Here is a 24,238-nt window from a genome sequence, read left to right on the forward strand (position 1 = left end):
TCAAGTCATTCAGCAGCACAGGATCAGCACTTGAAATCTCATCTCTTGCTTTGCCTTGACTATTTTAAGAACCGTCCTGGTTGGAGCATAACAACTAGACTCACGTAGCATTAGAGCTAGCAGGGACTATTAAAGATGTCTGGTCCCACTTCTTATCTGGTAAGTAACTCCACCCTGCCAACTACCCATGAAGAGCCCTTCTGTCATAGGGAGTTCTGTCTTGGGGTAATTCTACTTTAAGGACTGCTATTATCCTATTAAGACAAAATTTGCCTCTTTGTCACAGTTCTGTAGTGCCCATCTTACCCCCACTTTGTTAGAATAGCCAATTTAGGTCCTAAGTACCTTCTCAGGTCTTCCCCATGATAACAGTTGGATAGGAACTCAAACCCAACTCAGCAGGATATAGTAAGTGTTGACTAAGACTTGCAAAGCTTCCAGTGAGGTAGGAAATGCTGAGGGTTCACAGCACCATTGGGCAGATGGGAAAAAGGTGCCTGCTCCAAATGGAAACACACCTGGGCAGAAAGATGGTGCTTCTCTGATTTAGAAAGCAACACCTCCGTGTCCTGGGACGCAGAGCATGGCAGGCAAAACCCCACTGATCCATTCAGCCAGGTATTGTACAGTGATCACTGCACAGCCATACTTTTTTTTTTTTTAAGATTTTATTTGACAGTACAAGCAGGGGAAGGGGCAGGGAGAGGGCGAAGCAAGCTCCCCGTTGAGCAAGGAGCCCTATGCAGGGCTCAATCCCAGGACCCCAGGATCATGACCTGAGCTGAAGGCAAACGCTTCATGGACTGAGCCACCCAGGCGCCCCTGCTCAACCAAACTTCTTGGCCCTGCTTAAACTATTTGTCCTGATTCGGAAAAGGCTCTCCAATAGTTCTGGTTTCCGTTTTTACCTTCCATTTGGTCCAAAAAAGGTTGCTCCTTCAAGCCCCTGAGCAGTTTATCTGCTCCATTTTTTCCTCCTGATACTGGGCTCCGTTTCTGCACATCACCTTTGATGCACCAATGCTGCCAGACCTAAGCTTCCCCTGCTCCTGGCAGCCTGGGCCCATGTTCCGTTCGGGTAGCCGGCTGTCAGCCCTGGTGCTCTGTCACGGGATGCCAGCACCTGACGGGCTTCTTAGAGTGCCACATACACTTCAGGTATGTGAAACGTTTTCCCACCCTTTTTATCATGAAAAGAATGTCCAAGAAGGCACCCTTGGCCTGTACATTTTGGTGAAGCCGATGGTAATTTATTCCCACACTATCCTGTTTCCTCTTCCCAAATTGCTCTGGGTCTCCAGTCTGTCTTTTCTTTACCAATACCTGGCCATGTGTGACCATGGATATCCATTGGTCTCCGTGGCCTTGTTTCAAGTAAGTGTTCATCAGCCAGGAAACAGGTTTTGGACACTGACTTCTGGACAGTATTCTATGTACCTGGACCCTTGAAAATAAAAAGTATCTCGTGAAAGTAGCCCTCCAGAGTTTGCTGAGCCGAGGGAAGCATAAGCCCAATCGCGGGCGCTTGAACTTAACAGCCAAGGCTTTGTGCTCCCTTCTTCGCGGACCCTCCTCGCCTAGGACAGAGGCAGGCAAGGGGCGGCGCGCTGAGGGAGGTTCCCCCAAGTCTTACTGTCGGCCGGTCCGGGCTGCAAAAATGTGCCCAGCGGCGGAGGGAGTCTTCCTCCAGCTTTGCGCGCGATGCCAATCACAGCGGGGCGGCCCCTGAGCTTCCTGCTCCCCTGAAGCTTCCACCGCAGAAACAAGATACCCAGGACGACAGGCTTCTCGGAATCGGAGCCTCCGCCCGAGTCCCACGCCACAGCCCTCCGCTCTCAGGGCCCCGAAGTCGGGGCACCGCCCACGCTTCCACCACCACTCGAGCGCGGGGGCTCGGGAGTTGTAGTCTCCGGCCGAGCGCGGGCGCGGGGGCCGGGGCGGCGCGGACTCCACGTCCCGGCGGGCGGCGCGGCGCGGCCGGGGCGCCAGGGGCGGGGCCGCTCGGCCCTTTAAACCTTCCAGGGCTGCTCCGAGGGCCGCAGCTAGCGACGGCGCCACGCGGGGCCGAGCAGGGCGCGGCGGCGGCGGTAGCGGCGGGGCGCTCCGGGGAGGTGCGTACTGGGCCCCTTCGTGTCCCGGGCCCTCGCGGGGAGGATCCGCTGGGGAGGCTCGAGTTCCCGGCTCCCGGGGGTGGGGGGGGGGCTCCGTACGCCCACGCGGGCGGGGGCCGGGCTGGGCTTCCTGCGCGAACCCGCCTTTTCCCCGGGGCGCCGGCAGTCAGGTGTTGCCTGCGCACGGCCGCCGCTCCGCTGGGCCCCGCACCCGCCCGCAGGCTCTCCTTGGCGCGGCCCCTTGGACGGCCCTGACTGCAGCCCCTCCCCCAGCCCGGTCCCCCCCCCAGCGTGGGAGCAGGACTCCCCCACCCCCAGATGTTTCGGCCCCGCCTGAGCGTCTGGGGCGCACCGGTGGCATTCGGGTGGAACGCGGAGGCCCACGGTGAAGGCCAGAAGGTGTCCACGTTCTGGCGTGGGCTCAGCCCCAAATGTGGGCGCTGTGAATCAGGTGTTGACCACCTTCTCCCCCCACCGGCTGCGGCCAGTCACTGGACCCTGGACTTTGACCTGTCTCTCTCCACCAGGCCTGGGCCGCTGATGGTTTTGACGAAGTATCTTAAGGTAGCTGGGCCGGCCCCCTTTTTCCCACCTACCTCTTGGCCTTCCCCCTACACCACCACCACCCTGGCTCCCCTCCCTCATGACCGCCTGGATCCTCCTTCCTGTCAGCTTGTCAGCATTCTCCATCACGGGCCTATGGACTGTGTGAGTAAGGAGGGGGAGGGCGACTAAGGGACAAAATGGGCTGAGGCTGAGGAGGGCTAGGACCCAACAGGAGCTCGGTGGCACACACAGAGTCCCTTGTCCTGCTGGGGGCTCCAGCGTGGTACCCATGATCACGCTAGCTGTCTCCAAAGCCTGGCCTGGTGCCTGGGCACACAGCCCCTTCGGACAAGCTGGCACCACTGCCGTCCAGTTGGGTGACTCTGACAGACCTTCCAGCCAGGGCCACTTCCAGAGGTCCTCGAGTGTGGGGCCATGCTGTGGGTTCTCGTGTGGCATCTTCAGGGCCACCTTAACTTGAGTCCCCAGCAAGAACAAAGGCTGAATGGGGCCAGAATCAAGAGAAACGAGTCCATGGGAGCAAGCTGGGCTGGGAGGGCCATGGGTGTAGGGTGACAGTTCTGCTCCCGCAGGTATGCCATGGCCGTGATGAACCGCCACGCATGCCCTGTGGAGAACTGGTATGGCGCACTCTGCAGACAGCCTTCCTCTAAAGCTCCCTTCATCTCTGTTCCCTCTTGGGTCGGGGCAGCTGCGAGCCAGACGGAGACCCTGGGCCTCACTGCTCTTATCTGACATTGGCAACGCCTGCCCCTCCCCAGGCATGGCTCCATGCCCATCTACCTGTTTCGCACCATCCCTTCACCCCTTTGGCTTCTGTCTCAGGCGGGTTCTGGGAAGTGGGCTCTTCTGTCCGTGCCAAGGGAAGTCTGGAAGGGTGGTCTCTGAGGGCCTGAGGCTACAGGCCCAGAAGCTGGGGCAACCCCCTTTTCCCCAGGCTACTCTCTGTCCTGCCTACCAGGTCCTACAACGAATCCTGCTCTCCTGACACCGCTGAACAAGGGGGCCCGAAGACCTGCTGCACCCTGGACGATGTTCCCCTCATCAGGTAAAGTCTGGAAACTGGGCAGGTCAGGGAGACCCAAGCCCCTCAGGCAAAGACCTGTTCCTCAGTCTCAGGAATAATGAGTGTATTAAGATTACTTAAGAACGATTCTCCGTGCCAGTCACTATGTGCCAGGCACTGTGCTGAGTGCTCTACGTGCATGGCGCCATTTAATCCTGCCAGCACCAGGGCAGCTCCTGTTTTCACCGTCTTGTAGGCAAGAAAACAGACTGAGGTGTGTCATCGGTCCAGATCACAGAGCTAGTAAGTGGAGGCACCTGAAGCTCAAGCCCTCTGATTGCCCAGCCCCAGTTCTGGCTCAAGGGAAGCCAGACTGGCTGCAGGCCTTGACAATCTCAGGGAGTCCAAGGAGTCTCAGGCCCTGCCAAGCAATCCTGGGCACTCCCTTACCCATCATACACATGAGCTCTGCTCTGGGGGAGGGCCCAGCCTGGGGCCGGTTGTTTGTGATACACAACTGGTCCTTCTCATAAATCAGTGGCTTGCCTGCTAAGGAACAGGCACAGATAAAGCAGGAGACAGATGGGCCAGAATGGGGGTGCTAGTACTCCTGCCCCTCTCTCACTCTGTCCTTGCCCCCCGCCCCCAGCAAGTGTGGCACATATCCCCCAGAGAGCTGCCTCTTCAGCCTCATTGGCAACATGGGTGCTTTCATGGGTGAGTTGTGCCCTCAGCCCCCCTAGCCAGCCCAGTCCAACCCACTCCCCACCCCCCCAGGAAGGCCCAGGAAACCCTTGTTCAGTGTAGCCCACCCCACCAAGGGCTAAAGCAAGAGGGGCCACTTCTCTCCTGTTCCTTTAACAAGAGCCAAAGGCTCCCACACAGCCACCCTGCTGGCCAGAGCCTGAGGAAACCCTGCCCTTCTCTTCCCTTTCAGCCCTCAGGAGTGTCTGGCGGGGATAGGGGTGGGGGAGTTGGGGGGAGGAGGGCCCCAGTGCCGGCCCCACCTGTGCTCTCTTCCCCCAGTGGTCCTGATCTGCCTGTTGCTCTACGGGCAGCTCCTGGAGCAGAGTCGTCATTCCTGGGTTAACACCACAACGCTCATCACGGGTTGCACCAATGCTGCGGGCCTCGTGGTGGTCGGCAACTTCCAGGTGTGCCCGCCTGCCTGCCTCTTGAACTTTTACTAACGGGGCCTGGCTCCTGCCTGTGCCCTCAGTCCTGTGAAGGCTGACCCCATTTGCAGAGACAGCCCTTCAAGGCTGAGGGTGGGGAGAGAGGGGCTGGGAGGGAAGGGGGCAGGGGAAAGAGGGGTGGTGGAGGGGGGGCTGCCTCACAGATCAGCCCCTCTCTCCGGGCCCAGGTGGATCATGCGAAGTCTCTGCACTACATCGGAACTGGTGTGGCCTTCCCCGCCGGGCTGCTCTTCGTCTGCCTGCACTGTGCCCTCTCCTACCATGGGGCCACTGCCCCCCAGGACCTGGCCATGGCCTACCTGCGGATTGTACTGGCAGCCATCGCCTTTGTCACCCTAGTCCTCAGTATCCTTCCGGGACAGTGCAGCCAGGAACTCCTCCTCTAGCCCAGACTTTCCCCACCCGAGACCCCGGGGGGTGGGGGAGAGCCTCGCATACATATATCCAGAAAATACTGCCCAGTGCGGTTTCCTTCCTCCCCTCCCCGGTGGGGAGACCCGGCTCTTTGCCCCGGCTGCCCCAGCTTAGCTATCTACCTGGGAAGATAGAACTGTCACCAGCTCCCACGTGTCTTACTGAACACTTCCTTAGCCCCATTCCAGGCGGTGTCTTCTTTATGCATGAGAGCTCTCAGCTGCAGCACGGGGCAGCCCTGTGCGAGTGGGTGTTTGTGATTGACATCCTCATTTTCTACGGCACCTTCAGCTATGAGTTTGGGGCAGTCTCCTCAGAGACACTGGTGGCTGCGCTGCAGCCTGCCCCTGGCCGGGCCTGCAAGTCCTCCGGGAGCTGTAGCACCTCTACTCACCTCAACTGTGCTCCCGAAAGCATCACCATGATCTGAGATCTGGGGAGGGTGGCTGGCCCAGCCTCAGCAGCTCCCCACCTCTTAACTTTGCATTTATTTTGTACCAAAAACAATTTTGAGAAAGTATTCTGCTGGGATATAGGCTTCCTTGCTGCTGGAGGAGTGGCCATCCCATGCCCACCTGTGCCATAGGGGAGCAGGCCTGGCGGTGGCCTGGACCACACACAACCTACTCTCCAACTCTGCAGTGTTGTTTTTATGTTTAAAGGTCACATATCCTCAATCACCCAGCCGGCCCTTCAGGTGCCTTCTACTCCCCAGTGCCAAGGCCACACCACTGGGGTTTCCTGCTGCAGAAATTGGGGGCTGGGAACAGCAAGAGGGACAGAAGTCTGTGGGAAGGCCCACTTCTGGGCCCACTGAGGTGCACTGGGATTCTTCACTCTGCCCCTTACTTTCTTTTGGGCAAATAATACAGCAGAACCACATGGGTATTTTAGTACTTTTTTTTTTTAATCTATTAAAAGAATTCTAATTTGCATGTTTGTAGTATGTTCTAAAGAATCAAGGGAGGGCCTAAGCCTCCCTAGGCAAAGGATGGGAGGAAACCCCTGCCCTCAGGGAGAGTCCTGAGTGCCCAATGCTCTTTGAGAGCAGGGCTGCCAAGAATAAAGGATGCCTGGTGCCATCCAAATACCCCTCAAGGGCTTGAAACCCTTTCTAGGCCTTTAAACTGTCTGAAGAATTGACGTGATCCTCCCCCCACTCAGAGTGTGGTTTGAAGTTGGCTTCCTTGGTAAGGGATATTGGCGGGGGTGGGGTCATTCATAGAACAACTTGAAAATGCTAGAAGCAATTTTCACAATGAAGCTAAAGAAAGCCTGTGGGATTCCAAGGTTGACTAAAAATTGCAGGGGAGAGAGATGTAGGCTAATTTTTCTTTACCATCTGTAAGTAGCCATTGGATGCCAGACCCTGACCCATTTTGCTTTCCAACGATGAGCATATAGGCCCGAGCACTGGCTGGTCTAGTGGCCAGGTTCTTGACCTGGGTTCCACTGCTCTCAGGCCAGCAGGCTTGGCAGGAAGGGACACACAGCCTGGTGCTTTCCGTGGTTCACGCCTATCTTCCCCAATAGCAGTAGGGACCTTATGGAGGGTGCAGAGGCCCTGCCCAGGCCTGTGAGCAATGCAGTGCAGGGTGGGTAAAGGAATCTTTAATGAGGATTCAGGTGCAAGAGGAAGATGCTGTGGCAGACAGGTGCTCCGCCCCAGGCACCTCATGTGTACATGGCTCCATGGAGGTTCTCAAGTCGGTGCTTTTGTTGCTGCTTGCGAGCCTGAAGGAGAGAGTTACACTGGGCATGAGCCATACCTGAAGGCCTGTGGGTGGAGTGATGGGACAACTATCATGGGGCTGCCTATCACTGTTCAGGCCCCTAGCATGTACATTGCCTAGGCTCTCGTCCCTTGCCAAAGTCACCAGGAAAACGACCAGAGCCAGCGACCCTGAGGCCGACCCAGGGCTGCTAAGGTAGGAAATGAGAACACTGAGGACAGGGACTGGGGGGGGTCCCCATTACCACCCAACCTCTCCACTTACCACCAGCCCCTACCTTATCTCGTCTGTGCTCCTCATAAGTGTCATCATCAGTGGGCAGCTCATGGCGGCACAGGGGACAGGAATTTGTCTGAGAAAAGGAGCACAGTGTTCCAGCCCAGGTCTGGTCTTCATCAGCTAATATCCATCCCCTGCTCCCAGTTCCTACCCCTACCCCTCTCCCTTCTCTGATCCCCTAAAAGTCCATAAACAGAAAGAGGCTTGAAAACTGGGCCCAGGGCAGGGTGAGGGCTGAGAGAAAGGAAGCAGTACCTTGCTTAGCCAGGGTAGAATGCAGTTGGAATGGAAGAGGTGATGGCAAGGCATCTCAATGGCAGTCTCCTCCTCCTCAAATTCCAAAAGACACACGGGGCACTTGAGCTCTTTAGGAGGGAGTGCTGATCAGGAGAGCTGCTACAGGCCCTACCTCCCGGCTCCCACTCCTGAAGGACATTCTTGCCCCAACCTGACCTGGAAAACTGAAGGGCTAGACCAGTCTAGCTTGGGAGGGGGTGGGTCTGGCACGCCTGCCCCAAACAGCAGAAAGAATTAGTGTTCTTACCAGCCTGAGAGCCCCTGATCACTGTCCTGGGAAGGTTCTCAACCACAGCCTTGGCAGCAGGTGGAGGCAGGTGGTGATCCCAATCTACTACCAACCCCAAGTCTTCAAAGTCCATCCTATTGAAAAGTGACCTGGGAAGAACGACGCGTGTTCAGAACCAAAGAAAACCATCCTTTCTCTTTGCCCCCACAATCCACTAGGCATTAACAGATAAATACCCTGAACAGCTAGTACTAACAGCTACCCCACAAAAGTGCTCAGTAGATAAAAAGCACAGTGGGAAATGGTTTACAGTTGCTATAAGACAACCCCAAGCATGCAAGCTGTTTAGTCCCAATTTACACATGAGGCAACAGGCTCAGAGAAGTTACTCAGGCCAAGTGGAAAGGACCCGGTAAAGCCAGATTCCAAGTGGCAGTGTGGACTTCCGTGCTTGTTCCTAACGAAGGTACCTACTCACACCCCCAAGGCCCCTCCCCAGGCCCCATGACCCGTCTTCTCCCGTACCTGCTAGAACCAGCTACCGTCCCGCTCCCGACTGCCCCCTATTCGCCAGCTCCAGTCTTTCCCACAATCCCCTTGCCCGGCCCAACCACGGATGATCCAAATTATCGACCTTCCTCGAATCTCGTCTCCGGACTAACTCTCCAGATTGTTCATCCGTCCTCCCCAGAACCTCTGCCCCATATAATCCGCCTTCTCCAGCCAGCCCCAGCCTAGAAGCCTGCTACCTGCCCCCACCTCCCAGCACCGTGCACCCACCTTGCGAGCTCCAGAAGCATATTGGTTCGGGCCTCCTGCTCGGAATCCAACGGCTCGCAATCGTGTTCATCGAAATAGGACGCCATGGCAGCAGGGCTGTCTGACACAGCCTTTGCACCCCGCTGGACTGCGGCCCCGCGGCGCTGGCCAATAGGCTGCGGGCCTGAGAGAGGAAGACCAATCAGAGCACCCAAAAGGTGGGCACAGAGGCTCGTTGGGGGGGGGGCACTGAAAGCGGAAGTATTAATTCTGCTGCCCCTCGTTGGCTCGAACGAATCAGGTGACCAAAGGCTAAAGCCAATGGCAGTGGCTGGGGCCGGACAGAAAACATCTGTTTTGGACTCCGAACCTAGGGTAGGCGATCTGGGAGTGACGTGAGCTTCGCGTCCACAGCGCCTTGGAAAGCCAGATGTCGGGGCTGTAGGGGTCGTGTCAGTCCGTTCTGCGGCTCAGAGGGCCTAGGACGTGCAGGTGCTAGAGGCCCTCCAGAGAGCGAGGCGCTGGCGCAGGGGCTCACGGTACTGCCAACCTGGAATCACGGCGTTTCCCGCTGTTCTGCCCGGTCCCGGTACATTCGTTTGGAACAAGCACGGAAGTCCACACTGCCACTTGGAATCTGGCTTTACCGGGTCATTTCCACTTGGCCTGAGTAACTACTCTGCCGGGCACTTCTGCACCTGCTGCTAAGTGGTTCAGGAGTTGGCTCTTGATTCCCCTCTCACCCGCAAAACAAAAATTTCCTACTTACCTCTTCTGTGTTAGGCACAATAAGGGGTGGGACAGAACTCCCCCACCGAGGGAGGGAAGATCCCTGCTGGGGAATCTGGGGCCTTACCCTCACATGGGACTATGTATGTGACCTCCAGCCCCTTAAGCAGCCTCTCCCCGAGCTTCTGTGAAATCAGTGGCTTGAATTCAATAAGCGGTTTGCCTCCCTGGCTAGCCATGACTATCCTGGAGAGAGAACCAGGGGTTGCAGCTTTAGGGGAAAACAACCCTGCGTCAGAGACTTACCCTCAAAGAGTCTGATTTAACCGATTTAGGCCCCATAAGGAAGCTGTGTAGGCCAGGGGCTAATGGGTGGTACCCAGGCATCTCACAGACTTGGATTTAAATCTTAGCTCTGGTACTCACTGATCTAGGCCTAGGGGTGGTATTTTTAGAAGTTCTGCAGGTGATTCTAATGTGAGGCAGGGTTGAGAACTGCACTAAATGATTTGGATGATAGCTATCATTTATTTGGCATCTAGAACCATTTACATTGATGGATGTTTTACACACAATATAAGTAATCCTCACAATTGTTCTGGGAGTTATGTCCCTTTTTACATATGTAAAACCCAAGCCTCAGAAGTGGCTTGCCCAAATTCACATGGCCTTTAAGTGGTGTTGCTGACCAACTACAGGGCCAAGTGTTTTTCCCCATCTTTCCGAAAAGAAGATGGTAATGAGCCCCATGGAAGTAACAAGCTCTGTGAGAGGTAAAGCTCCACACAGGTCTCAGCTTTGTTGTTTCTCCGTCAGAAGCTCTCACTTTACCTAACAAGGAACTGCTTCTGTTGTTACACACTTTACTCTGAATTCCTCTTCCACCCACACTTGACTTTGATGTGCAGTCAAGTAGCCCAGGCAGAGACTGCCCAGATCCCGCAGTCTTTCCTTCTTCCATGGCCTTTACCCAGTCATCTTTCCTGTGACCCTGAGGCCCTGCCAGCTTAGCCCTGTGTGGCCCTGGAGCTTTGAAAAGGCCAAATTCTTGCGTACAGGGCAAACTCTAGGCTATCCTTTGTAATGATGCATTACCGGAGAAGCCCTTCCCATTTTCACTGCTATTGGCCTCATCTGTAATCAAGTGTAAAGTTTGAGGAAGAATGTAGGAGAGAAATTGAGGACAGAGTGTTCAGAGAGGGAAACGTCTATTAAAAAATGAGAGGCTTGGTGGGGGGCGGGGGGCGCCTGGGTGGCTCAGTTGGTTAATCAACTGCCTTTGGCTCAGGTCATGATCCCAGGGTCTTGGGATCGAGACCCACATCGGGCTCCCTGCTCCTCGGGGAGCCTGCTTCTCCCTCTCCCTCTGCCTGTCACTCCCCCTGCTTGTGCTCTCTCTGTGTGAAATAAATAAATAAAATCTTTTTTAAAAAAATGAATAAGAGGCTTGGGACCCCTGGGTGGCTCAGTTGTGGTTAAGCATCTGCCTTCAGTTCAGGTCATGATCCCAGGGTCCTGGGATTGAGTCCCTCATTGGGCTCCCTGCTCAGCGGGGAGCCTGCTTGTCCCTCTGCTTCTGTCCCCCACCCCCGCTTCTGCTTGCTCGCTCTCTCTTTTGCTCTCCCTCAAATAAATAAAAATTTTTTAAAAGATTTTGTTTTATTTATTTGAGAAAAAGAGAGCGAAAGAGAGAGCATGAGAGGGGGGAGGGTCAGAGGGAGAAGCAGACTCCCCGCTGAGCAGGGAGCCCGATGTGGGACTCGATCCCGGGGCTCCGGGACCATGACCTGAGCTGAAGGCAGTTGCCCAACCAACTGAGCCACCCAGGTGCCCCTAAAATCTTTTTTTTTTTTTTAAGTGAGAGCCTTGTGAGATAAAAAACCTTTGAGGCGCTTTCCTCTTCTGGAGTCCTATTCTGAGCATCCTCAAGACATCAGAAAAAGAATAGAGTTCATTCTGAGGGAAACAGGCTCAGAGGGCCCTGGTTGTGAAGGGTCTGGTTTGGGAGCCACTCTGTCTTTGCACCTGCACTCCAGAAGGCTATGTCTGGGTAGGGTTGGATCAAGTACAGAAGGAAGAGGAAAGAGGCCCCCTCCCAGGGGTGAAGTCCTTCTACCGACTTTTTAAGCAACCCCAAGAGTGGAGGCAGAGCAGGATGAACCAACATGGAGAGCTTCACACTCACACACACACACTCACACACACACATACCAGCTTTTAACCAAACAGCAGCTTTTAACCAAACAGCAGCTTTTACTGAGCTCCAGGTGGGGCTGGCCTGGCAGTGGCCAGTGCAGCAGGCTGCCCGCAAGGGCCAGTCTGTGGCGTGATAGGAGATGCAAAGGTGCACGCATCAGGGTCGCTCTTCAGTGCTCAGTTGGGTGGCTCAGATGGGAGCAAACGCCAGGGTTCTCTGGAGACGAGGACCAGCCAGTGCGGCCACTCGGCCTCTCCTCCAGGCCTGGCTGGGTCAGTCCCCAGGCCCTGAGGCAACGCCCGCGTCCTGGGCCTGTGGGGCACTGCTGCCCCCACTGCTCTGTGGAAGAAAGATGGCCAGCAGCACAATCAGGAGGATGAGCAGGCCACCGCCCACCACCAGCCCCAAGTAGATCCGGCAACGCATGTTCTCCCAGCGCTTCTTCTGGGCCAGGGTCTTGGTTGTCTTACTGAAGGCTGAGCTCTGTGAACATCCCGACACAGGGTGGGAGTTAGTGGTTTCCCCGGAACCCCAGGGCCAGGTTCTCCCAACCCCCCACCGCCCCCGCTGCCCACAGCAAGGCCTAATCTGTATCTTCCCAGCCTCTCGGCTCCCCTTTTCCACATCGTCCACCCTGGGACCCTCCCAACCTGACTCCTGGTCTCAGACACTGTGTAGCCCTTGACTCGTACCCCTACAGGCTCACTTTCAGTTAACAATACCAGCCCTCAACCTTCAGGAAGGTCCACGGCTTCAAACCAAGGTCTTTTGACTTCATGAGGCCTACCTGGAGCTTATCTAGGCTATGCAAACCCATAGGCCCCACACTGGCCCTCAGGCAAGCCTCAGGCCCCACCAAGGGCCTGGAGACCCTGAGCACAGCCTGAGAACTCTCTCTGAGGACTCCCCCTGGCCTCTCCCACCCCCATCCCTGCCTCCCCAGGCCTCACACCATGTCCAGCAGTTGGTCTGAACGCTGCTCCAGTTCTGCCAGTTTCCCATCGCGCTCCAGGACCTTGTCGAAGTTGTTGAGCATGATTTCTGTCACTTCGTCCGCCTGCCGCTGGCACCGTTCCAACTCTGTCCCTGCCTGGGCACCAAGCCCAAGGTCAGAACTGCATGAGGCCCCCAGCCAGCCCTCATCTGATCCTGAGACCTAGCAGCCTCCTTGCCCCCACTGTGTGTGTTGGGAGGGGGGAGGGGGCATGTATGGGGAGGGGGAATAGCATCTTTCAGGTAAGGGTATGATATGTACAGAGTGAAGGACTGGTCTCCTGAGTGTGTGTGGCTTGCCTCTGATCTCACAGGTTCCTCTCTATGCCCACCAAGGCAGGTCCTAGGTCAGCCTTGGCTACAGCATCTCAGCTTCCTCTAAGATGCCCCTGGATGGAAACTTCCCAGGATCTCACCCCACCCCTGCCCCACAAAGCAGATACTTTCCTCACCTGCTCTAGGATGACCTCTACCCTGGGCTTTGGACCACCACGCATCATAACCTCTGCCTCACCCCACAGACACACACAGAGAAACAAACTGAAAACATCAGACCTCCTTCTGACTGGTCAGGCCAGTTCTGCCTCCTGACCCTACTCCCACATCAGTGCTCAAAATTGATTCCCTGTCTGCCTGGAAACCTCAGCCTCCTTGGCCTCTGGCCTCAGCCTTCCAGCTACCCAGGATCTTCCCTGGGGTCCAACTCACAGAGATGAGACCAACTCTTAGACCTCTCAGCTTTAGCAGCAACCACACCCGACAAAAGAACCCAGCTCATTTCAGAGGACTAAGAAGGGAGGCACAGGGTCCAAGCGTGGGAGGGGTGGGGAGTGCTGAGAGAACAGGGGAGAGGAAGAGAGCATGTGTCACAAGCAAGAAAGGGACTGGCCTTTAGACAGGCAACTGAGAGAGACCCAAGGCAGGAGGCCCCAGTAAGAGCTGGAAGTCCAGAAACAGGTCCAGGGATGAGTCAGGGAGCTGAATCCCAGCAGATTCACAAACCACAGCAGCTCCCTCCTCCCAGCCTAGTCCCCTGCAGCCCATCCCTGTTCTCATCTCCTCCCCACAGAGCACTGGCCAAGCTCCCTTTCCTGCCAGACCACATTGCCCATTGTCTGCAACAGACACTTTGGCACTTGACTGAATTCCACTTAAAACCGGAGAAAGGGGAAAGATCTGGTGGTCACAGAGGGCCACTCCTACTCAGGCAAGAATTCACATTCAGGATCCTTGCAGCTGCCTTGCACACAGCCTCCAGGCATTCCCTGTATATGAGTCCTATCTCCCCAACTGGACCACAAGCCCCAGAGGAAGGGACTACCTTTGTCTGCTCCCATCCCGGTGGCCCAGGGGGGCCAGCACAGTGCTGACCATTACAAGGACTCAGTGAGTGGGTCAATCACATTATAGCCTATCCAAAAGCAACTCTTATTTTCAAGGGATGTTATGCCAGTGTGTTTATCCAGCCCAGCAGGAGTTTCGAGGGGCAGGCATCTGAAACCCGAGTAGGTCAATATTTACCCATGAGCTAGAAAAGCAACCTGCTTGGAGAGGGGGCAGGCAAACCAGGCCAGAGGGGTGCACTCCCAGGCTGGGGAGCAGTGACTGGGGAACAAGGAGCAATAATGCAGAGAGCAGGGAGGCTGCGCTCATCTGTACATTTTCCTCAGTCAGCCATCATCAGCACTATTCTTACTACCATGGTAGTCAACAAACCCCCAGGGCCCATGTTCACACAATTCCAGGCATCCCCACCTTCATAATGGGCCAAGGCCAAAACCTGAGAATGGGCAAAGCTTCCAAATGACAATGGCAGCTAGAGGTTGGTGGGATGCTGAATGTTATTTTTTCCGCTATGAAAACCACAGCTGTTGTTCCCTGATGCTCCAACACGGGATGGCATTGGGTCACATTCTCCAGGAGACCTGGCTGCGCTTCTTGCTGCGAAGCCAGGTCTGTCCGGACCGAGGTGGGACCGGGCCAAAATGAACACATTCGCTCCAGGGAACAAAGAGGCCTCAGGCTTAACCCCCTGGCCCTCCTTGGCCCTCCCTGAACCAGAGGAAAAAGGAAACTACATGCACAGGTCTCTGCTGGCATGGGGAGAAATGAAGAACTATACAGGATGGGGATGGAGATAAGGGACCAGGAGACAGGGCCACGCTCCCTCCAGCAGTAGTGAACTCAGCATAGTGCCTGGCACACAGTAGACACGGGAAAAAACATTTCTGAATGAGTTGTGCCTGTTCCTAAGAAGCTCACTATAGGCTGGGGGAAAGAGACATACGTGACACTGTTAGGGAAGAGTGGAGGGTTGTGCTGTGAGGTGCCAACGCTGAGGGTTGGGGCCCCCCTCAGAGAGCGGATTCCCGGGGGGAGGAGCCCTTGCAGGATGGGGTGGAGATGGGGCATTCCACAGAGACAGACCAGGCCGAGGGTAAGGGCGGAGGGGCAGGGTGGGGCCAGAGAACACACAGAATGAAAGTCCAGAAGAGGACACTAACTTGGAGGGAAGACTGGAACAAGACCTAGTGTAGACTTCTGAGCCAAGGGGGACAGCGGAGGGGGGCTTCAGAGTAATTTCTCTAGGGATGCCTGGGTGCCTGAGTCGGTGAAACCTCTGCGTTCGGCTCAGGTCATGATCCCAGGGTCCTGGGATGGAGCCCAGCATCTGGCTCCCTGCTCAGCAGGGAGCCTGCTTCTCCCTCTCCCTCTGCTGCTCCCCCTGTTTGTGCTCTCTCTCTCTCTCTCTCTCTCTGTCAAATAAATAAAATAAATAAACTCTTAAAAAAAAAGAATTTCTCTATCCGTGGTAGACTAGTATGGCTGGCAGCAGAGAACCCTGGGCCGGAGGGTGCCACCAGCAAAGGTTTGAGGAGTTGCCAGGCTCGTGGGGAGCAGAGAGCAGAGAGATGGAGGGCGGCTGAGAGGGGTGCATTGCAGCCCTGCCCGGGGTCTGCAGGGCTGAGGGGGTGCGGTGGAGTGCAGAGCAGCCGCGTGGTTGGCAGACAGGGGGTGGCAGTTACACGGGAAATGTTCTCCACAGACCGTTACCCTCTGTACAGAATATCCCGCCTAAAACCCTCAAATAGCTCCGGTGTTTCCAGGCCACATACCCTTGGTTCCTCTGAAGACAAATCTCTCCCAACCTCCCTGTCCTAACTCTCCTGTCTCCCTTCTCTCCTGGCGAGTGCCAAACAAACCCTGTTGCAGCTGTCAACACTGTCCTAGTCACAGGACAGGGGGCAGCGAAGGGGTGTACCAGCTCCTTCCTAGGTCAGCATTCACCCGAGCTCAGAGCTAAGGGCCAGGGCTCTGCACTGCAGCCCTGGGTTCCCTCAAATCTTGCCTTTGCCCCTCACCTACTACGAGACCTTTCCGACCCTCCACTTCCTCATCTGTAAAGTGGCAACAAGCATGTTAGCTAACGCATATGACCTGTTACAAAGTGCTTAGCACAATACCTGACACGTACTAAATGCTCAATAAATAATAGCTATTATTGTGGATGGAGCCAAAGTTTCCCTCGCTGATTTTTTTTTTTTTAAGCAGTCAGATCTCAAGAACTGTTCAATACCTGTGGTCAGTAAAACCTCTTAAATAATTCTACAAAATACCCAGCCAAGCAAGCTCTTCCTTATTGCAAACGTGTGCACTTGTCTCTAACTTAAATACAGAACATCACCTGGGCCTTCAATAATCTGCATGGAGTTTACGTCCACCAGGTACTGCAGGCTGTTGAGAAGGTTCTACGTCTTGACGGGGAAAACAGCCACCATCCAATGGGCACACACTCTGAGCTAAGCACGGTGCTGCCTGCTGTTTGTTCACCTGATCTTATTTAATCCTCACAACAATCCATTGAAGGCATGCTATTATCCCAGTTTTATAAAAAACTGAGGCTCAGAGGGGTTGAATCATCTGTCCAAGGTCATACAGCCAGTAAGTAGCCGATCCGGGAGTGGAACCAGTGTAGACTCCAAGAATCACATTCTTAACCACGGTGCTAAAGTGAATGCAGGTAAAGGAGGGTCAAATCCTTTAGCTGGCTGGCCAAAGACTCCCCAGACTTTTTAATGCGGCCAAGTCAACTTGTGTGCTATATGAGGGAAGCCCGTGGCTCAAAACCCACATGCACCGGACAGTGCAGGAGAGAGGACCATCTATAGGATGAATGAATTCAAGCCCTTACCCATTCAGGTTTCATCTTTCCCATCACTATTTACTCCTGCTCTCTCCCCTATACCTGTCACCACATCTGGCACAGAGGAAATGCCCAAGAAATGCTTGTTGACTGAATGAATCAGAGACAGGACGAGGAAGAAAGACCAGGCAGGGAAATGGGTGGGAAGAAGAAAGGGAAAGAGCTGGGGCCAGAGAAAGGGGCAGGTGTGAAAGAAACAGAGGGATGGGGCTAGGAGCCGGGAGGGGAGAAAGATCAAGGTACCCCCCCAGGCTCTGATCCACTGTTGGCCTCAGATGAAACCCCATAAATTATCCTGGCCTCAGCCTTCACTTCAGGAGTTTCCTCTTCTCCCCAAGTGCTCAAGGCTGACTGGAAGCCCACCCCTAGCCCTGCCTGATCCCTTGCCCTGCATGCTGGGAAGTGGGCTCGGAGCTTTGTCCCATTCTTGGAGCCTCCCTCAGTTTCCTGGCGTGGCCTTAGAGCTCAGTGCAATCTTCCTGCCCCGCTTCCTCTTCCTGCCTCCGGTTCCCTAGAGATGCGGCCATCCAGGCATCACGACCCCCAGCCAGGCCACATCTGTCACACCTCTGCCAGTTTCTCCAGGGCAGAAGCTTAAAGCACCAAGCCTGCTTCCTGCCCAGCCTATCTTCCCAGGAGTCCAGGGGATGGAGGCAAGCTACTGGCACCACCTGTTTCTGACACCTTTGCCTTAGAGATGGCAAGTGGGGACACAGGCCAGAGTCTGCAGCTGGAGTGGGGGATGACTCACCTTAAGAATGTGTCCCTCGGTAGAGGTTAGGAGAGAGCCAGGACTGTGCCATAGTCTGATAACTTCAGGGGAACTTTTATGGTAAACATCTCCCTTTATCTTTCCGCAGGGAAAGGAGTGTGCCCTCCAATACCCTGCCAGGGCGCTGGTAAGGCCTCTACCACCCCATCTGCTCAGGTTTCCAACTCCCGGGCCACACTTGGCTTCTCACAGGTCCAGGAAGGGCTGAAGAGGTCATCACATTACCTACCACTCCTTAGGAGCAGGTTCTGGGTGCCAGGCAGGGCTCTGCCATTTTATCTCCCTTAACCTCGCAAGGACCCAGTAAGTCAGGTATTGCTGACCCCACTTCACAGATGCGAAGAAGATGGCTCAGGAAGGTTAAGTGACTGGCCCGGGGTCACAGAGCCAGTAAGTGCCCACCACCAGGATCTCAGCCGGGAGTCTGACTCCGAAGCCCGGGCTCGTAACCACTTGGCTCAGGGAAGGGGGAAGCCGGAGTCATGCACACTGCACACAGGCGATCAAACTTTCCCTTCCCAGCCTGCGCGCCCCCAGTGGAGGCTCTGGCCCCCATTCGGCTCCTGGCCGCGGCCACCTCGCGGTGGTGTTGGGGGGGGACCGGCCTGGGTCCCGGACGACACCCCCGCCCTCGGACTTCAGCCTCCCGCCGCGCACCCCCACATCGCCCTCTGCCCTCCGTCCGGCCGGCTCCGCCCCGCCCGGGCCCTCACCATAGCTGCTGCCGCCGCCTCGCCAGCTCGGGCTCTTCTGTCGCCCAGCGGCCGCGGTGCCAGATACCCGGGAGGAAGCGGAGGGGCGGGGCCGCGGCCGGCGGGGGCGGGGGCGGGGGGCGACGCAAAGCGAAAGCTGCCGGCACCCGGCCCAGCTTCGCACGGCTCCCCCAGCCTCCGGAACTGGGGGCCTCACGCCTGAGCAGCCTGGTGCTCTCGCGGCACGCTGGCCACACGTCGGGGGCCCAATCTGTGACCCGCGCACAGTGGAGTGGGCTCCGGAGCGGAGGTATCGCTCGTTCCACGAGCCTCTGTATCCGTGCCAACGCTGGGCACTGTGCTAGAGACGCCTAGAACAGCCAGCCGGGCCGGGTCTTTGCCACCTGGGTGAGTGCGTTCACCGGTAACCCAAACCCGACTCCCCGAAGAAAAGTTTTGGAACGAAAGAAACTATTCACAATCAACATTGTGAATGCACTACCTGCCGCTGAATTGTATATTTCGGAAAATGGTAGGGCGCCTGGGTGGCTCAGTTGGTTAAGGGACTGCCTTCGGCTCAGGGCATGATCCTGGAGTCCCTGGATCGAGTCCCGCATCGGGCTCCCTGGTCAGCAGGGAGTCTGCTTCTCCCTCTGACCCTATCCCCTCTCATGTGCTCTCTCTCTCTCATTCTCTCAAATAAATAAATAAAATCTTAAAAAAAAAAAAAAGAAAATGGTACCACTGTCTGTTACAGTTGTATGTACACTTATACAATGTATGTTGTGTGAATTTCACCCCCATTCAAAAAGAAAACAGACCCCCAGGGAGAAGGTGCTAGTTCTGGCTGTTCTGTATTGCCCTCTTCACCACAAGGGCAGCTGCAGCCCTGCCCTCATATGACCCTGTTCCTCAGTGGGAGGGAGGATGGGCGAAGCCACCCCTCCAGAGCCTTCCTGAGCTGAATCTACCCATTCTCCCCCTCTCCTCTGCAGCGGAGTCTGAGACACCTGTTCTCCACCCCACCCCATGCCACCCCCACCATCTCAACTGTGGTCCCTCTTGGGGAAGGGGGTTGAGGGCTTCCCTCCTTGGGTTGAGCCTACGTCAGTACAGCCCACATTCCCAATCTGGGCGATCTAGATCCCAAGGAAGAGGTTTCACCCCAGTACTGTGGACTCTGAGTCCAGGAATGACCTGAGGAGAGAAGATGGCCACAGTCTGATATAGGAGGACATAGGAGGACAAAGTCTGCCCTGAGGGCTTTTCTGTGCCTTTTTTTTTTTTTTCCTCCCTGGTTTTCAGAGTATGATTCCAGAACCTGACTTGCCAGGAGGAGTCCCAAATCCTGTCTCCCAACCCTATCCCTTCTATACAGGTTGTTTTCAATACTGGAAAGCGCACAGGAGAAACAGGGACAGAGACGGCAAGAATCCTTTCCCCAAACCAAGACAGGAAAGAGTGACAATGAGGTGGAACCTGGTGGAGAAGAGAGAAGCCCAAAGACAAAGAGGCCCATTGTACGTGGAGGGGAAGGAGGGCCATAGGCCCTGTCCTGTGACACTGACTGGGCCCAGCCACGAGCCATGAGGAGAGATGCTCGCCCCCTCAGCTGAGACCCGGAGGCCCTGCTAAGTCCCAAAAGGGCAGGGGCAGACAAAAGACAAATAGAACTTTGCAGAACCAGGGGCACCCGGCTGGCTCAGTCGGAAGAACATGTGACTCTTAATTTCAGGGTCGTGTGTTCAAGCCCCATGTTGGGTGTAGAGATTACGTAAATTTAAAAATTAAAAAGAAATAAATAAAAAGAACTTTGCAGAACCAAAAAGAAGGAAAAGTGGCCCAGTTCCTCCAACCCCTCACTCTTGACTACAACAGGGCCACAGAAGAGAGATGGAAAGAGGCCCTTGCCTGTCTCGGCTAACACTTCCAGCAGAAAAGTAATAAATGGACATGGCAAGACCCCAGGGGGACACACTTAGGAGTCTTGCATACCACCCTAAAACGGTTTATTTTTCCACATGCCAAGAGCCTCAGAAAATTCTGGTTCCTAAGACCTGTGACAAAGAATGAGAAATAGAGAAGGATGGGGAGACCCCACCTTTCTTCTCCAAACTTACACTCTCTACCCCTCCAACCATGGGGCCTCAAATAGGAGAATCTCAGCCAGAGGGTGTCCCCAGGGAGAAAAGAAATAGAAGAGCCAAAGGCAAAATGGAAGGGAAGAAATTACCTCACATGTGTAGGGATACTGAAAGGTCTTTATTGCCCACCGGCCACCATCAGTTTCCCAGCCCCAGGCTGGGCCTTCTGGGGTCTCTCCAACCAGCTCTGAGGGCCCATGAAACATAGCCACAGTCCAGCTCTCTCCTTCCAGGGGTCCAAGGTGCCTCAGGCAGACAGTGTGGCAGAGGGGCCTCAGAGTGAGGGGCGGGAGGACACAGCAGCACTCCCTGCAGGCAATGACGGGAGAGAGGGCCCTTCTTGGCACCCACTATGGAGGGGTGCCCAGAAGAGGAGGACGGGGGCGAGGGGCTCCCTAGGTTGGGATGGCATGGGTGGCAAAGAGCACAATGAAGAGGATGATGATAAAAACAACCACGCAGATGAGGACAATCATCTTCACGTTCTTCCACCAGAACTTCCGGGCCACCTTCTGCGATGTGGTCTTGAAGTGCTCCGACTGTTGGGGACAAGGCAGAGTGAACCAGTGCCTCCTCCCACCGGAACCAGAGGACAAACAGAGGCCCACATGCTATCCATCTAAATATTTAAGTGAGCAGTTGAAGGAACAGACTGTTACACAAAAAAACTGTGCTGTCCTTCTACCTTGACAGATACACCTTCATGACACTCTGATGGGCCAGGCTCAAATTTAGAATTCTTGGGCTCCCGTTGGCCCCCTGCCTCCCCTCTTCTCTTCTTACCCCTGCACCATCACGCACATCGAGGGGCCTTTTACATATGCTCACACCCAGGGATGCGACACTGTCTGCACAATCCGCCCTTGGGAGGGCGCACACTGGGGCCGAGCAGCGCAAGCTCCAGGTGGCCGCATCTCCCTGGGTCCACAACTCCTTGCCCCATGGGGACCGCTGAAGCTGGAGGACAGGCCAGGGCAGCAGGGAGGCTGGAGGTGAGAGAAACTGCTACTCTTCCTCTGCAACTCGAGTTGCAGAAATTACATTTCCCAGGGCCGTGCTCCCCAGCCTAGGCTTTGGAAAGAAACACTAAGTCCCGGGGAGACTATACCCAAGATGACGCCTAGGACTCAGAAAGCCGCAGCATCTCTCCCTGTGGACATGGAACCTTAGCCTCCAACCTTTGTTGGACTATTCTGTTAGAGTTACTCCCTCCCTGAGCAGCTGGCTTCAGCCCCTGGCTGGAGAGAGAGAGAGAGAGAGAGAGAGAGAGGAATGAGGTCTAGCAAGATGTGTGGGAGATATTATTCTAGCCTTCAGCTAGCAGAGGACCCCTGGATCAAAGAATTTCACAGCTCTTCCCAGCTTCTTTTTAAAGCAGACTCAGCAAAACTCTAACAGTTTTCCGCCCCCCTGCCTAGTAACTCCTAGAGAAGGCCAAAGGCCCTAGGAGGATTTTCCAGAGCCAATATTTTTGTCCTTGGGAGGTCAGGTCCAAATGATTGTCAAGGGCAGCCTTCAAAGGGAAAAATCAGTTTCATGGGAGAGAAGCCTAAGAATTCGAGGGCTAACTGGGCCATCTTAGCTGTCTCAGAAAATGCCTCCAAGAGTCAGCCCCACCCATCTTCCTCCTTCCCCCGCCAGTCCTTGGAGCCATTCCCTGGACCCCAGTACCAGTATCAGTGGAGTAGAGCAGAATCGAACTGGGGACTTGCTTGTCAATTTCCAAAACAAGTGAAAAGACAGACTTCCCTCCTATTCATTTTGCCCCCAACAACACCAGCCCCCCCAAAACCCAACAATCCTCCCTCCCTCTCTTCCTCTACCCACCCCCAACCGTGGGCTCCCCTTCTCACTGTGGCTTCCAGATCCTCTGTCTTGTTGCAGAGATGTTCCAAGTTTTCTCCTCGGGCCAGGATCCGCTCCACATTCTGGGTCATAATATTCTTGACGCCCTCCACCTCACTCTGCAGGTTCCGCACATGGTCATGTCCCCCACCTCCACTGGCCTCCTCCTGGGCGGCAACACAGGGGTTAATTAGGCCAAGTGGTGGAGGAACTGAGACTCAGTCTCAGAGGCCAGGGGAGGGGAAGGCCTGGGATGGACTTTAGCTTTTTTTAATGCCTCAACTGTTTACAAAGAGAATGTTTTCATGTATTACTCATGTAATCAAAAACAAATGCATTTTGAAGCCCCAGAAGGTGAGTGCTGATGCTAGACAGACTAGATCAAGTTTCTTGTCAGGTTCTCTGGAGCCCCTGACGAGGAAAAGAAACACAGCCCTAAATCCCACTCCAGGGTGGCTTTGCTCCTCCACTGGGGTCAGAGGACTGCTAAGCTGGCATCTCAGGATGGAGAAGCCCACCACTATTTACCAGGGTACTCTTTAAAAATATCTGTGCTGAAAAAAAATAATAAATAAATAAATATCTGTGCTGGCACAAGCCCCTCTCACTGCAAGACAGCAAGCAGCTGGAGAGTAACAGCAACCAGGCTCCAAGGCCCCCACCAGGACCTCCCCCACCAGGGAGGACCCTTGCGCCATGAACTTCTGCTTTCACCACCACATAGCACCATGTGCAGGCACCAGGCCACCCCTGCCTGCTTAAGCAGATATTAAATAAAAACAGCAGCCTGGGTGTTGGGGGAAATGGAGGGCAAGTACCCCCTGGCTGATGATAAGGTTTTTGAACGGGGAGGGAAAAACCACTCTTAGGCTCCTCCCTCCCCGACCCACCCAACCTCCGAAACAGGCCGGGGAGCGTGGGTCCAAACTAGACGGACTATCACAGAGAACCAACTTCTGGTTCTTTTAGAAACCCTTAGCTTGCTTCCTCATGTTTAGAGAGAGGGGGCCGCCGGTTCCTTAGACTCGGCAGGGAGACAGATTCTTGGAGTTTCTATATAGGGATAAAGTGAAAGGCAGCCGCGGGGCTGGAATGTGCCCCCGAGAACTTCGGAGGTGCTGCCCAGGGGTGTCACAACACCCGGCGGCTGGCGGGCTGGAGGAGGAAATGCAGGGCCTCTCAGCAACTCCCCGCCTGGAATTCGGATCACCCCCCCCCGCCGCGCCCCTCACCGAAACCCTGCTCCGGGGCGGCACGGAGGTCAGGGGTGGGAGGGAGTAGGCCAGGAGCAGGAATACCCGTCCAGGCAGCTCGGAGCTTTACGCAGCCAAGTTGTCAAAGAAGAGCGGCCACAGTCAGCCCTGGCCCCGCGCTCTGACTTTGCCACCAGCTCCCCCGATCCCCCCACCCCCACCCCAGCCCACTCTGGCTCGTCTTTGAATCAGCCCCTTTCTGGTCGCAGCTCGCTCACCATGTCTCCCAGCGGCTCGGGCCTGTCAGCGACGGGACTCGCCTAGTCTGGTTCCTCCCGGGCGGCCCTCGCTTCACTTCCTGCTTGCTCCGACTTTCAGCCTGCCCCCGCCCGCCTCGCATCCCGAGCCGCTCCAGCCTCACCTCGAGCAGGTTCCCCCAGGTAGGCGGGCACCCTCCCTCGCCCTCCCAGTCTCCTCCCAAACAAACCAGGTCGGGCTTAAAGCCACAGGGCTCCCGGCACCAAAGATCTTCGAACTCGTCAGGAACAAGACGAAAAAGCTCTAGCAGCCCTCCTAAGTTTCCTGAGGCTGGACCTCCTGATATAGAAAGGGAGGCTGTCTCCTTTTTCTTTTCTTTCTTTCCTTTCTTTCTTTTTTTTTTTTCCCCATGTCCTGAATATCTGATCTCAAATCTTAGAGACTGAAGTCAACTCTAAGTACTCCACCAGGGGTAGTTCACATGGAAACAGAACACAGATACGAAAATTTCTTGCTGGCAACCCCTGTTCCCATGTTCGTGGGTGGGCAGAAAGTATTAAAATCCCCAAAGGCTGGGGGCGCCTGGGTGGCTCAGTTGGTTAAGCGACTGCCTTCGGCTC

At 55.4% G+C, this 24,238-nt stretch overlaps 4 protein-coding genes across 9 annotated transcripts; 1 reads left to right on the plus strand and 3 right to left on the minus strand.

The window, feature by feature from the left end:
- The first annotated feature begins 699 nt into the window (after positions 1–699).
- TMEM150A (transmembrane protein 150A) lies at positions 700–6,227 on the plus strand. 6 transcript variants are annotated; one of them, XM_027621538.2, is made up of 8 exons: positions 700–2,111; positions 2,639–2,819; positions 3,251–3,439; positions 3,640–3,726; positions 4,334–4,401; positions 4,743–4,838; positions 5,048–5,225; positions 5,483–6,227. In XM_027621538.2, exons 3-8 carry the CDS (start codon positions 3,301–3,303, stop codon positions 5,722–5,724), a joined length of 810 nt encoding a protein of 269 aa, XP_027477339.1. In that variant the 5' UTR covers positions 700–2,111; positions 2,639–2,819; positions 3,251–3,300; the 3' UTR covers positions 5,725–6,227. The 6 variants fall into 6 exon arrangements, with proteins under 6 accessions (XP_027477339.1, XP_027477337.1, XP_027477336.1 ...); XM_027621536.1 differs by lacking the exon at positions 4,334–4,401 and adding an exon at positions 3,941–3,987 and having other exon boundaries at positions 1,900–2,111; positions 3,251–3,298; positions 3,616–3,726; positions 4,711–4,838; XM_027621535.1 differs by having other exon boundaries at positions 1,913–2,111; positions 3,251–3,298; positions 3,616–3,726; positions 4,711–4,838.
- Positions 6,181–8,766, minus strand: RNF181 (ring finger protein 181). The gene is made up of 5 exons (XM_027621542.1): positions 8,613–8,766; positions 7,851–7,981; positions 7,562–7,671; positions 7,305–7,379; positions 6,181–7,028 (listed from the first exon to the last, which is right to left on the minus strand). Exons 1-5 carry the CDS (start codon positions 8,696–8,698, stop codon positions 6,969–6,971), a joined length of 462 nt encoding a protein of 153 aa, XP_027477343.1. The 5' UTR covers positions 8,699–8,766; the 3' UTR covers positions 6,181–6,968.
- Positions 8,767–11,553: 2,787 nt separating this feature from the next.
- Positions 11,554–18,302, minus strand: VAMP5 (vesicle associated membrane protein 5). Its single transcript, XM_027620488.1, has 3 exons — positions 18,200–18,302; positions 12,470–12,607; positions 11,554–12,000 (listed from the first exon to the last, which is right to left on the minus strand). The coding sequence occupies exons 1-3, from the start codon at positions 18,200–18,202 to the stop codon at positions 11,791–11,793; spliced, it is 351 nt and encodes a 116-aa protein (XP_027476289.1). The 5' UTR covers positions 18,203–18,302; the 3' UTR covers positions 11,554–11,790.
- A 2,119-nt stretch (positions 18,303–20,421) lies between these two features.
- VAMP8 (vesicle associated membrane protein 8) lies at positions 20,422–23,796 on the minus strand. Its single transcript, XM_027623481.1, has 3 exons — positions 23,639–23,796; positions 22,176–22,334; positions 20,422–20,861 (listed from the first exon to the last, which is right to left on the minus strand). Exons 1-3 carry the CDS (start codon positions 23,639–23,641, stop codon positions 20,718–20,720), a joined length of 306 nt encoding a protein of 101 aa, XP_027479282.1. The 5' UTR covers positions 23,642–23,796; the 3' UTR covers positions 20,422–20,717.
- Positions 23,797–24,238: the final 442 nt, after the last annotated feature.

The sequence above is a fragment of the Zalophus californianus genome, chromosome 8 (assembly GCF_009762305.2).
Source record: "Zalophus californianus isolate mZalCal1 chromosome 8, mZalCal1.pri.v2, whole genome shotgun sequence".
Classification (NCBI taxonomy): domain Eukaryota; kingdom Metazoa; phylum Chordata; class Mammalia; order Carnivora; family Otariidae; genus Zalophus; species Zalophus californianus.

What these genes read in the sequence shown, in the direction of transcription:
- RNF181 (XM_027621542.1), bottom strand. Translation starts at nt 8,698, where the DNA reads ATGGCGTCCTATTTCGATGAACACGATTGCGAGCCGTTGGATTCCGAG. An exon ending in ATGCTTCTGGAGCTCGCAAG is followed by an intron (nt 7,982 to 8,612) that starts GTGGGTGCACGG and finishes CGTTCTTCCCAG; the next exon opens with GTCACTTTTCAATAGGATGG. An exon ending in TTCTACCCTGGCTAAGCAAG is followed by an intron (nt 7,380 to 7,561) that starts GTACTGCTTCCT and finishes TCCTTTTCTCAG; the next exon opens with ACAAATTCCTGTCCCCTGTG.
- TMEM150A (XM_027621535.1), top strand. Translation starts at nt 2,755, where the DNA reads ATGACCGCCTGGATCCTCCTTCCTGTCAGCTTGTCAGCATTCTCCATC. An exon ending in GACGATGTTCCCCTCATCAG is followed by an intron (nt 3,727 to 4,333) that starts GTAAAGTCTGGA and finishes CCCCGCCCCCAG; the next exon opens with CAAGTGTGGCACATATCCCC. An exon ending in CTTTGTCACCCTAGTCCTCA is followed by an intron (nt 5,226 to 5,482) that starts GTATCCTTCCGG and finishes GCCCCATTCCAG; the next exon opens with GCGGTGTCTTCTTTATGCAT.
- VAMP5 (XM_027620488.1), bottom strand. An exon ending in CAGACCAACTGCTGGACATG is followed by an intron (nt 12,001 to 12,469) that starts GTGTGAGGCCTG and finishes GGATGTTCACAG; the next exon opens with AGCTCAGCCTTCAGTAAGAC.
- VAMP8 (XM_027623481.1), bottom strand. An exon ending in CAGAGGATCTGGAAGCCACA is followed by an intron (nt 20,862 to 22,175) that starts GTGAGAAGGGGA and finishes TGTCCCCAACAG; the next exon opens with TCGGAGCACTTCAAGACCAC.